Raw genomic sequence first — 12,950 nt, 5'->3', positions numbered from 1 at the left:
CCATGCTAATGCTAATTGGAATTTGATACACCCAGGTTTAACGACCCATTTTAATTGCGTTTCTGAAACAAGTTACAGATTAGTTTCTTCTAAACTTCAAAGAATTTCCATTTAAGTGTAAAATCAAACTGCTCCAGTGTTTTGCTGGCAGTATAAGGTTCTGAGCAGGAATTTTTGCTACAGTGGCTGAGCAGGAACTCGGTCTCTTGATTTGGCCTTACAAAGTGCTGCTGCTGTTGTTTCCCATTACCTCAGGCTGATGTCCTGGCAGGGGCTGAACTGTGAAAGCCTATGAATAGCAATGAGGAGTCACAACCAAGAAAGGATCCTAATCCGAGCGACTAAACCTGAGAAGATCCACAGCTGTGTTTTGATATTAACGTTGATATTTTTCAGCATGGAAGCAGGTAGTACATCCACTCCCAATACCAGCTTTGATCTATTATTTTAATCCCAAATTACAAGAATTCTGTGGTAGTGCTCTTGCTGTTTGTTTTATCACAGCAAACGTGAAGACAGCATACCAACAGAGACTGCAGATAGTATTTGAAGATATCCCCCAGGAGCAGTGTAGATTTCTGTAATGATTTAGCACTGGTATAAACTCTCCAACAGCACTCGAGAGAGAGGGTGAGTTGGGGACAGCCTAGAAAGAGGTGAAAATAAACAAACCGAAAGGATTCAACACAGGAATAACATCAATAGACAGCTAAAAACTGTAAAATGCATGAGATGGGAAGGGATGGTGGGGTGGAGGTGTCAGTCTGACCAAATCCTTGCATTGCCCAGCCAACAGCTCATTCAAGTGGGGCTTCCAGGCACAAACCTTGGGAATGGCTGTGGTATGGGGGTCAGTAACAGAACCCCCAGATAGCTGAACTTTTTACTGTTTCTCTTCCACTTCATCTCTTAATTCACACCACCAGTTTCTCAGGGTAGGTGAAACAGTGAGGTAAGAATTGAGAACTCCAGGAAGGCCCTGTTCTGCAGCAATCCTTCCTCCTCCAGCTTCACACTGCTGCTTCCCTCTGGTTTCAGTACAGCAATCCACAGCTGAGAATAGCTCTAATTAAGGCAATTTTGGGCCAGGGTTATAAAACATTTCTGATGCAGTATTGTCTGCTAGCAGCATGCTTTTGAAATGGCATCTTTCTGCTGCTAAATTCCTTGGTGTAGATGCAGCTATAAGCATGTGTCTGGTGTGAGCTGTGTCTAATTTGTAAGGGATGTCAGTATATCAACACGGGGTTTTTAGCATCCCGAGAAGTGTGCAAAGTGCAGCATTATCTGTTCTCAATGCAACCCTTGGCTAGAGAATAACGTTCTGAGGTCCCCAGTTAAAAAGAGCCAGTGACCCTTGCCCTGAGCAGCAGCAACTGTGAGAATAACATTAGCAAATCCCTGCCACATCGCTGGAAATATAGATTTCTGTTATTTTCTTACATTTCAGGACATTTAGAAGAAGGCGCCACTGGAGTATAAAGATATTTTCAATTGATGTGATGAGGGAGCTAGACAGCCTGCCTCCGAGTTCAGTGAGCCTGTTCAGACTCCAAATTGGCAATGAATCACTACGCTCACGCGGCCACGGGCACCAGAGGTCTGCAGAGATTGCACTCCCCTCCCCAGCCATGCCACTAGCATTGACCAGCCCGCTCCACAATTACAGGGGAGGGAAAGAAAACTCCCTGATCTCAAAAATCCAAATGCTGCATTAAACTGTAAAAATTCACAGTTGGCTTTGGGCACGGAAGGTGATTTCTTGGCTTAGTGTTCCTTTCTTAGAGCAAAAGGACACGATTACTCGAAAAAACTTACTGTGTTATTCCAGTAACCGGCCAGGGGGAGGGAGTGAAAAGCTCTGCTGTGGGAGGTGGCACTTCACACTCTTTTTGATACAGGAATTTGGAGGGCACATGTCCTATATAGTCAGGCTATCAGGGGAATAGAGGATGACAAATGTGACATCAGTTCTTAAATTGAGATCCAGAGCGGGTTTTAGGCACTGCAGCCCACTAAATCTGACTTCTCTGTGGGGCTAACTGCAAGACTCTGCAATACAGGAGCAGAGCTAGTGAATGCCTTGAACGCATCGGGGAGAGATCCCTGAAGAAGTCTACAGGCTGTCTAGAAGAGAGCAGCGTATCAATTTTCAAAATGTGTGAAAAGGCCTCTCAGAAAATATTACAAAAAAAAAACCTGTTCTGGTTTTGGAGCAAAAAGAAATCTTGCCTTGCGCACTACCAGGTTAGAGGTGGGACTCACCTGCCCAGGAATTGACAGTGTTCAACTTTCACTGGTGGGACCTTACAGGGACCTAACCCATTCATAAATGGACTGCAGAGGAGACAAAGTGTGTTTACAATACAAAATTATTCAGCATAATTAGAACAAAAGCTATTTGTGAAGGGAAGCTGAACAATCTCACAGCACTGAGGGGCTGAGTGAGAAATGGCGAATGAAATTCAATGTTGATAAATGCAAAGTGATGTACTTGGGGAAAAACAACCCTAACTATACATATATACTGACAGGTTCCCAATTTGCTACTGCCATTCAGTGCTGAGACCTTGGGGTCACATTCAATAGTTTTCTGGAGGTGTCAGATGAGTGCTCAGTAGCTGTTAAAAAACAAATACTCTGTTAGGAAGGAGGAAAGTAATAGAGAATGGAAAACGTCACTGAACTCCGCAGTAAAACAATCTGCCATATACTGTGCACAGCTGTGGTCTTCCCATCTTGACAAGGTTATGGTAAAGGAGGAAAAAAAGGTACAGAGGGGACAACTCATCACAAGTCTGGAGTGGCTTCCTCCAAAAAACAAAGTGAATAGTTTAGACTTCAGATTTGAAAAGGGATTATTAAGGGGGAATATAAAGGCAGAGAGAATCATGTGAGTAAACAAGGATGCACCTTGTAATGCAGAAAGCAGGAGGCAACAAGAGAATTTATTCAATATGAATTAAAAAGCAAAAGGAAGTCTGTTCTTGTGGAACAAACTGTAGAATTTATTGCCATGGGATGCTTTGGACACCAGAAGCCTAGAAGGGTTCAAGAGACAATTAGAAATTTATGGAAGAAAGGTCTATAAAAGACTGTTAAATGTAATGACTCCAAGAAAATCTCTGGCTAGACAAAGAAAAGATATAATCTCTGGCTCAGGAAGCCTTTTAATCTTTGTTCAGTCTTGCCCTCAAACCCTGCCCCAGTGCCTTTTGTAGAAGTGTGGTACCTCATCCTCTACACCACAGCAAGCAGTGCTGGAGCTACCTCAGAGCAAGCCAAAAACCTTCCCTGAAATTTTCTTTCTTAGTCTACTACTGATCAAACTCCAAGGCTAAGTACAAAGAGTTATGTCAGAGACCAGCACTACTGATGCAGGATCTTTATTTTAAAAACCTGTTTGTTGTTCAGTATTAAATTGGGTCCTGTATTTCCAATTTATATCAAAAATTGAAAATTCACAGGACTCAAAGGAAATCTTTAAAATTCTGTATATACAAGAAAGCCCAGCTATCATCAGACAATAAAGTTGGCTGCTTGCACTATGATTACCCAAAGGGAATAAGGATTCATTTTAGATGTATTTTCCAAGGGAAGATTTGTGAGTTCAAAGTCCTTTTTTCCTCTGCACAGAAATGCTTCCTAAGCACATTCACTAAAAATATTTAGCTGTAATTACAGTCAATTTAAGAGGAGGAGGGAGTATTCACACAATTCACTTTTAAAGGGATCTTCTTCCTGTAAAAAACAACTCAACACAGCCCTAAATATGCTGCCAAAAAACACAGGAAGTGACACCAAAATCTAGCAACAAACAAATGGAGGCGGTTCACCTTCCACATTGGGCAGTGTATGCGTGTGCCTAGCTTAGACTTTCCTTTTGCAGCTCCTACCTTAAACCTCCTGCCACAGAAATTTCTCAAGAGATTTTTGATCCATGTTTTTTAACAAAAACTCATGCACTGGCTACCTTTGGGCAGATTTATTTATTCTGCAGTACTGATCATTATTTCAGCACCTCCTTGCCATCCTCTTCTTCTCCCCTTTTAGATGTAAAAAGCCGTATTTTTTTGTATGACTGCAGAACCCATTACCTCTTTTCAAAAGTTCCACAGGCATGAAGGCACAATATGGCTGTGGTACTTTCCACCCAAGGCTAGCAGCCCTGGATTTTCTGTTTTAGCTGGAATCTTATTATTTCTCCATAAAGCATTGGCTGAGTCTTCCCCAGAGGTGGCAGATGCAACTCCAGCACATGGACCACAGCTGGATCTGACTGGATGTGAGAAGCTGCACTGCAGCCACCCCAACAGCTACTGCATAAATGTAACCTCGGGTTCCACTATCCCTCTCCAAACTGGGGCTCTGATCTCAGAGTCATCTTGGGCATTTGAGAAACATTTAACCTGTGGGTGAAAAAATCCTGGGCTTCAAATCAGGCCCACGAGGTCTCAGCAGCAATGAAGGGGAGCCGGGTGGTTTATCCCAGACAGAGAACGCCTTGTTCCTGTTCCTACTCCTTACTCTAGCAGGAGATTGCATTTACATTTAGGAAGCTGAGACCTCAGCTACGGAGAAATACATCTGGAGTAGCAATGCTGACTTCAAAGCAGACGCTCCAAGTTTTAAGGCAGCACGGAGAGCAGAATTTGGCGCATGCAGTGCAGTCGGAGGAGTTCAGCTTCCCTTTGGAGGGACCCTGCGCTCCCCAGAACGGGGCTAATTGGCCAAAGCTCTCTCCAACTCGCTGCCACAGCACAGCACTCACAGCAGGGAACTCCAGGAGGAAGGGAAAAAATAAGGCTATTAGAGCAGTGTTTTCCTTTGCTAAAACACAGGCAGAAGGTGTCCAACATTTCTTAATAGCGGTGATTTAGTGACAACTGAAGCAAAGCCTGCTTAAAGCCAGACCGAGTTTACAGATGTGTTGTTGATTATTTTGAATAATTAAATGGTGTAAAACCCAGCTGTGATGAATAGCACTGGGGTCGCAATTCATAAATAATTGAGAAGAGTGAGTCGCATTTGATCATCCTGATCAAATTCTACTCTCTGGAGGATAAATGTTTGTCCTGAATACCATCAACATTGTTAAATGCCTCAATATTCCTGCTCAGCCATCCAGCCAGCAGTCAATTGAACTAAATCACTTTAACACCTTACACATTTGCCTTCCTCATGAATACAAAATGTTTCTAACTTACACAACCCCTTTTGGGCATCAGACAAAGCAGACACTCTTTATAGACAGTAACCAAACAGCAACAATAAACGTTTTAAATGATCCCATTAAAAACAATTCCTGCATACAATCTTGTCTTTACAGTGCAGTAAGCAAAGAGGCTGTAGATATAAGGCCACCTATTTTAGTTCAGTGCCTTGTTTGTAAGCAGAGCTGCTGCTCTGATTCACAGGCAGCAGGCAAACACACTTTCCTTTGCTCGTGGGGAAGCCAGAAGTGCAACTCCACGTAATTTCCTGGGATTTCTCCTGTTTCTCAATACTCCAAAAGTTCAGCGGTGACTGTGATTAGACTGAGTGAAGGAAAAGCCCGACTCTGCAGTCTTACGCTGCATTATGTTTACCATGCTTGCATAATATGGGTTTGGTAATCCAGAGGCAGAAAACTACTTTCACTCCATCAGAATTGTCTCCAGATGACAGCACATTTATAGGTCAGAATCTCTTCTACACAGGTAACAAGATGCAAATTCAAAAATATTCAAATTAGATAAATCCCACCAACCAACCCCAAATCCTTTCTCCTTGGTTTTACTGGGACAAATTAATCAATGACTTCGATAGCAATCTCTCCTGTCTGAACAGAGCATGAAAAAGGACTCAAGGAACTAACTCATAGTTTGGGTTTTCATCAAAGACCAAATTCTACTCCTTTTACTCATTGCAAGCACTATTTCACTACTTTTGGACTACTCAGGGGATATGTGACTTTTCAGATGACTAAGAGGAGCAAATTTTGGAGGAGGAAGAGTAAAATAATTGTAAGAAAACCCTGCAGTTAAAAAAGACTGGTTCTATCTTCATGTTCCTGGGGGCTTGCATGCAGCTTTTCCTTTTTAATAAAAACCTAGGAGGGTTCCCTCTTAAAGGCACCAAATCTGTGATGGTTAGAAAGCATCTGTAAATGTCCAGTCCCACATTGCTCATAGCTGGTAGCAAATTGGTATCATCCTGCTTCTTCTGATACATTTGAGCACTGCATTTACCTGACATGACAGCCTCACACAGATGTCACATGGTCCCCAATTATTAATACACAATTAACTTTAGGAAAACAACATTTTATTGTTAGGTCATTAAATCGTACCTCAAAATCTTCTGAGAACCCATGCTGGTTATTAGAATACAGCTCACTGATGTGTTTAACAAACTGCTTGACTGGAATTGCTTCCATATCATCTGTAGGAAAAAAGAAACAAACTCAGAGTTGCTTTTTGTTTCATACACAAAACCTGAGGAGAGGAAATCTTCACTCGATACCATTTAGATCTCAGTTCCCAGGGGCAGAGCTAGTTCAATAGCAGTAATAAGAAATCTTGGTAAATCTGGCCAGTTTCAAGGTAAACATTTCATTTTATTTCCAATTCTAAGCACTACAATTCTAAATACTGAGAGCCTGATCCCTGGGATGCTGATTTACAAAGTCCAATTTAAGCTCAAGGATAATCAACTCTTGCTCAGTTTGAAGATGGCCATGGATGGGACAAAGAAGCCTCCTCTCCTTTCACATCACAAAAAGAACATAAGAGACCCCAAATGTGAAAATACAGTTGACAATTACTCCCAGTAAGTTTTACCAGACTGAGCAGACACACAGGTCTTTCTTAAAAGAGTTACTAATTTTTTTGTTTTCACACAATGATGTAGAATCCAAATGGACTTATGAAACTGCTTCTGAGCAAAAGAGCAAGCAAACACAACAGCCACACTAATTTGAGTTGTCTCTCATGCCAGACATTATTCATAACATTGAATATTATTGAGGATTCCACTGAACCATTTGCTCTTGCACAGCACAGTGCAAGTGCCACCCAATATACCTGTAAATAAATCACCCTTATATGTCCTCTTACAAGAAAGAAGTTGAAGACTCAAACTGAAGACAAAGAAGACTGTTTTGAGCACCTGGGACTCCAGACAAGATTCTAAAAAAGCTGGGGTGTAGGGTGGCTGCCTTTTTTCCTCTATTTAGCTCTCAGAAAAGGCCTAGATATTGTTATGACCACCACTGCAGTTGGTAGAAAAACTGTGCTTGCCAAGATTCACCAGATAATATTTTCAGTCTGGCATTTAGAAAATGCAGATTGCTATACAACTGTGATTACTTTTAGCATGTGAAATAATCTATTGCCTGATGGCTACTATTGTCTGATTGCATGATTTTATGGCAATACCCTGTATTTATATAATCCATTTAATATTCTTCTGAAGATAGTATCTAGGTTATGTTTACTCCCAGTAATTCAGTGGTGTATTTTTGCTCCCATTTAGCAGACATATGGTTTGGTGCTACAGCTGCATTATAATCTGGATTCTTTTCCTTTTAAACATCTACATTATGATAGAAAAAATCCAAATATTTCTACAGATACTTAGCAAAATTTAACGATAAATAAATAGATGTGACATTTACTGTATTCAGAGTGAAAGATCTTTGGCAGCTAAAACCTCTAAGCTGTCACATACGCTTTTCTTAGCAAAGGGTATGAAGATCTGTATGTGTAAATGAGGTTCTACTTTGGCAAGAATTTTATAGATCCCTGACAATCTGATTTCTTTCCAGCTGATGGCAGTTAATATTGACCATGTCATTACTTCTCTCCTTTTATTTTATAAGGTAATGCTCTAAGGTGGCTTTTTGCATCTATTGACATTTTCAGATTTCAATCAGCTCTCTTTTATTTTATTTACAAGGCCCAATTGTTTGCAATCTGGTCACCTCACAGTATAGTAATGCTACTTTAATTAACCACATGCTCATTTACTGAATAATACAGAATTCAAAACATTTGACAAGTGTATGCTCTTCTTAGCGAAAAGCTGCAGCCTGCAGGAATGTTGGCATTTAGAAGCATTTAAGTGATAACATTTATTCTATATAATATTGGGAATATCATCATCTCATGAAAACATTTATATCAATATTTTCACAGCCAAAACATTTGAATGGAATGATCTATAGGAACAGCAAGAGCCTGTAAAACAGTACTGCCTCTTCTGAAAAGTAATCCATACATCCTAGATTTCCTTGAAAATAGCTTCTGCTATGATAGCAATTGCATATCATCTCACAAGAGAAGTTCCACAGTTACAATTTGGTTTTTTTCCTGGCGTAGTTTTAGCTCAGCTGAGACCAGCCAAGATAAAGGATTGGCTGCAGCAGACCATTGTGTCCAAGCTAATTTTGTAGAAGGCAGAATTTAACTTTAATTGTGATCTGTGAGCCAGAAAATACATTAGAGATAACATGCTCTCCAGTCCATTGAATTCCCACCAATTTCAAGGATGGGTCTGCACCAGAAATCCATGGCAAAGCGTGGTTCGTTTTCTTTTTATCATCATCACTGCATGGTGGCAGTATGTCTCCACCTTTATAGCCACTGCTGCTTCACGTCTCTATTGTTAACTGTCCTTTAGTGCTTCTCCTCCCTTTTTCCTCTTCTGCATTTTCATTCTAACTCCCTTTAGAAGCTTTAACCCAATGCAGTTTCTTACCATATTTGATGACAGGGGTAACAATTACACATTAAATAATTAAATAGGAAGTATTGTTGACATATGAGCTCACTGGGTCAGAGGGAGATGAAGCTGCCCATCAGCTCAGGAAAACCATGCTGAAGCAAATATAATTATTACATATCAGAAAGATTAAAATCAGAACCATGAACATTAGGAACTTTCAAAACAGTTTAAAGTTTCCAGCTTTCACACTGGTGGGATAACATGGTTCAACATGGTCTGTGACTGGGACAGGCACAACTCTGAGCGGATGGGCAACCTACAGCATGGTAGGATGTGGCTGATGCTCCCTGCACACCCACCTTGCCCCAGCTGATGGCCACAGGAAAGCAGCTGCACAGGAGATAGAGCCTATCACATTAACCAGTGAACCAGGGAAATAATCTGGACCGGAATTTTTCTACTCAGAACCTCCAGCTCCAAACTCCCGCCCAGGAACACGAAAGATTTTAGCTGGATACAGGCACACTTAGCCATGGGCAGCTTGCCAGGCCCCTGGCAGAATGTGTGCCAACACGCCCAGCACTCTGGAGCAGTCTGAGCTGACGTTATCTGGAGATGGCTGTGACCTTCTCCAGGAAAACCAATAGATGTAGCTAGATGCACAGAATCTGATTTTCCTTTAGCTATTGTCAGCCCAGAGGCTTTGGTTAAGCCTTCTTTCCATCTTAAAGCAAACAGACTTAAATGACTGTAATTCTTTTAGTCGATTGAAGAGATTAATAGAATCCTATAATGGCTAATTAGCAGCTCTCCTTCATTCTGTGCATATTCACTCTTGCACTATATACTTTTTCCCATCGAGAAGCTGGAGTGACATTTGATATTGTCAGTGTGATCCTTACATTTTGCAAGACCTACACATTATTCAAAGAGAAGAGGGAGGTGTTTTAATAACATACCTTCACCTCTAACACTGCAGATATAATTACGTTTCTGTCTAGCTTGGGTTTAGCCATCTGTTTTATCAGTGTCAATAAAGTGATTCTGGATTTACTTCACTGTGAAATATGAGCTGAATCTGGCACTATAATAACGTATTAACCCTTTGTGTTACACAGAGAAAGAAGTATACTCAGATGGACAATAATTTAGTAATATTTTTATAATCAGAACTACCAAAGCTGGCATGTGGCGGGGTATGTTTAATTTCTGTGCAAAATATTTAACATACTGGTGGGGTTCTCATCTTGACTTGCTGGCCCAAACCAAGCACCTGAGAGAGTATCGAATAAACCCAAAGGGAAGCACAAGACAGCTCATTTCCTGCCATGAAGAGACAATGCCAAGAAGAAAATCATGTTTTTTTAAAAAAATGACTGTAGAGGAAAACCTTCACTAACACTCCCTTTTTAAAGAAATGGCAATTGCAAATGCAGAAAACTTAACACATTCCTTCGTAAGACAGACACCTTCAAAAGAAGCCCAGAGCGTATAGAAGCAATAAAGTTCAAACAGGGTTACATTTTAAGTTCAGATAATTAGTAATCCTACCAGGAAGGATTTTCCCACAGCTCCCACTTAATAAGCTGCCTTTGTAATGTTAAAGCAATAGGGGCCAATTTCCAAAGAAAAATAGGATATCCTATCAGAAATGACATTTCCACATAATAGGGTCTCAGATTCATTTTGATTCATCTATAGTCTGAGAGCTCACCGGATAGTTTAGTGGCATTGTATTGGAATAGATGGGTTTGGGTCAGGAATTAATGAAGAAGGTCAAAACCAAAGTGCTTCCTCATATTAACTTTACTTAGATGGAGTTTTGGTGTTTCTGAAGACCAGATGTTTGACACATGAAATAGTCTCGGTAAGAAAATTCTCCATGTCTTCTGTCTGTAAATGCTTTCTGTTTTTCAGCTGTTACCTTACTCAATCTCCTAAATCCAATATACTCCCTGCATCTTATACCTTCTTCTTAATGTGAAAGCTTATTTGGTTGGTTTGTGAATCTCTGCACTTCAGTCTCTCATTTACTAAGCCACCTGGATTCATGCGCCACGGCTGTCACGTACCTCGGTCCATCTGCTCCCACGGCAGCCACTCACTGCTCTGTGCCATCCCCACATCCCAGGAGCACCTCCATCAGTTCTCAGCGTGCTTTTCACAGCTGGCTTTGGCCAAAGAGTGAAGGGATTCCCCCACTGCCCTCTCCCTGCCTGGGGGACTGAGCAGTGACCTGAATCCACCTGCTGATCTGGCTGATGACTGTAAGAAAGGATTGACTGATTTGTAGGGAGAGGGAAGAGGAAGGAGAAGTTGTTGGTGGGGTAGATGGGTCGATCCTACTCGTTAGGATGATTAATAGTGAAGTCACAGGGAAACTTCCCTTTCTGAAGGCAGCACAACCCTAACTTGGCTTATGGTGATCGTTAAATCAGTGACATGGTTAGGGACATTGATCCTTAAGAATCCACTCTCAACAGTATATCCTTGCAGTTCTCATTTTCTGCAAAGTTTTCCCAAAATGTCTACCAGTAGGACTGTAACAGGAGTGGATCTGACCTCTTAACTCACTGAAAAATAACGGCTATGAAAAATGCTTTCCCATATCCATAGCAAACAAGCACCCTTCTGTTCCCAGCAACACTCAACCCTGGGATGTTATTTCATCTTTCACTATCTTATTGTCCATTCCTAGGAAGAACATTGAATGCAATCATAGGATTTTTTTAAAAAGATACTTATTTATTGTTAATCACCTTCAGTGAAATTTTATGGGTTTTTTACTTTTTACATGGAGGAATGGAAAAATTCTGCAAGTAAGAACACCCAGCATCAACATTTAGGATGCATTTCACTTAAAATGGAATCTAACAGCCATTGCATAAGCTACCATACATAGCAGAGTGAATGCTGCTACAGCTATGGCAGCAGGAGTAGCAATGTGGATGGAGTGTGATATTCTGTCTTTACAAGAGTGGCTGAGCAAGTAGAATACTGCAAGGATGAACAGCACACCCTTGGGCAAAATTCTGCCCCAGCAGAGATTATTAAAAATTCCCATCAACGCAATTGTCCACCTCTAGAGAAAAGCTTCAACAAAACTATATAAACCAACAGATTGAGCATCCACTCCAAAGTGCACTTACTTAAAAGGGCTTGAAACTTCACATGCTGCTCAAATTTTGTCACACACTGAATTTGAAATGTCTGAACAGACAGAAATAGCCAGCCCTTGCCCTAAGTCACACAAATACTGGACTCCATGAGTAATTCCACACATAAAAGAGGGTGGTGCCCAGCTTTCTTTGAACCATTTTAGATTTAATGCAGTTGAATTATACACATTGATACAGTCAGAGCCTTTAATTCTGCAGTATACAGGCCCTCCTTGCATAACTATTTAAAATAAGAATGCAACTGAAGCCATTGTATTTCAACTGAACTAATTAATCTTTCTGACTGATTGCATTCACTTGCTGTATAAAAAATTGCCAGAAATACAGTAACAGTTGTATTTGTATTACATTAGTATCAATTTATGATAAAACAAAGTCATTAAAAAGTCTTAGTGTTGAGAAGGAATCTGTCTTCTGGATATATATAGTATTCTATTTGTGGAGATCATATCTCCATAAATACTATAAAGACTATGCAAAAGGTTTCATTCTAGGACATCAAAATACCTGCTGAAGATCTCTTAAGGGTGGCATCTTCCTGAAGTTACTGACTCAACAATTAAGGAAAATTATAAATTAAAATTAATTCAGATGAGTAAGAAATCATTAAGAGTTGATTACTGGGGACACTATTCCTCATTAATGCTCACTTTTTTGTAATCATGTGTTTATGAAGTATTATTTTTAATAAAAACCTGCTTTCCAAGTGAAAAGGCATGGAAAACACTTTGAACACATTCCAAAGTCCTGGAAAGATGGGCATGCTGAAAGAAAAACAGGAGTCCTTTCAGCAAGATAATTGCCATCTATTTGTTATAATCAAGTTAAATGAACACAAGGGTGGGCTTCTGATAAAGGGAAGACATATGAAAAAGCAGAATATGAAAAAACACCTGTGTAATTCTGCTACATTCATCTCTCTTGCTTCAAGATATAATCTACTACAATGCTATTAGCCATGTGTCAGTCAGAAATATGAAGATGTTAATGATAAAATTTTATATGTGTCAAAATAAGAGCTCACTTTAAATCTGCTTGTACAAAGATTAGGTTATCATTAATTAT

At 40.3% G+C, this 12,950-nt stretch overlaps 1 protein-coding gene across 1 annotated transcript in view; it reads right to left on the bottom strand.

Annotated features, from left to right (window-relative positions):
* PTPRG (protein tyrosine phosphatase receptor type G) overlaps positions 1 to 12,950 on the bottom strand; it is a 395,690-nt gene that overhangs the window by 24,316 nt on the left and 358,424 nt on the right. Inside the window, exon 15 of the mRNA XM_040076808.2 lies at positions 6,332 to 6,423. Within this exon, the coding sequence (XP_039932742.1) occupies positions 6,332 to 6,423 (92 nt within the window). The remainder of the gene's footprint in view (positions 1 to 6,331; positions 6,424 to 12,950) is intronic.

This window comes from Hirundo rustica, chromosome 12 (assembly GCF_015227805.2).
Source record: "Hirundo rustica isolate bHirRus1 chromosome 12, bHirRus1.pri.v3, whole genome shotgun sequence".
NCBI classification, from domain to species: domain Eukaryota; kingdom Metazoa; phylum Chordata; class Aves; order Passeriformes; family Hirundinidae; genus Hirundo; species Hirundo rustica.
This window is presented reverse-complemented; position numbering and strand designations above follow the sequence as displayed.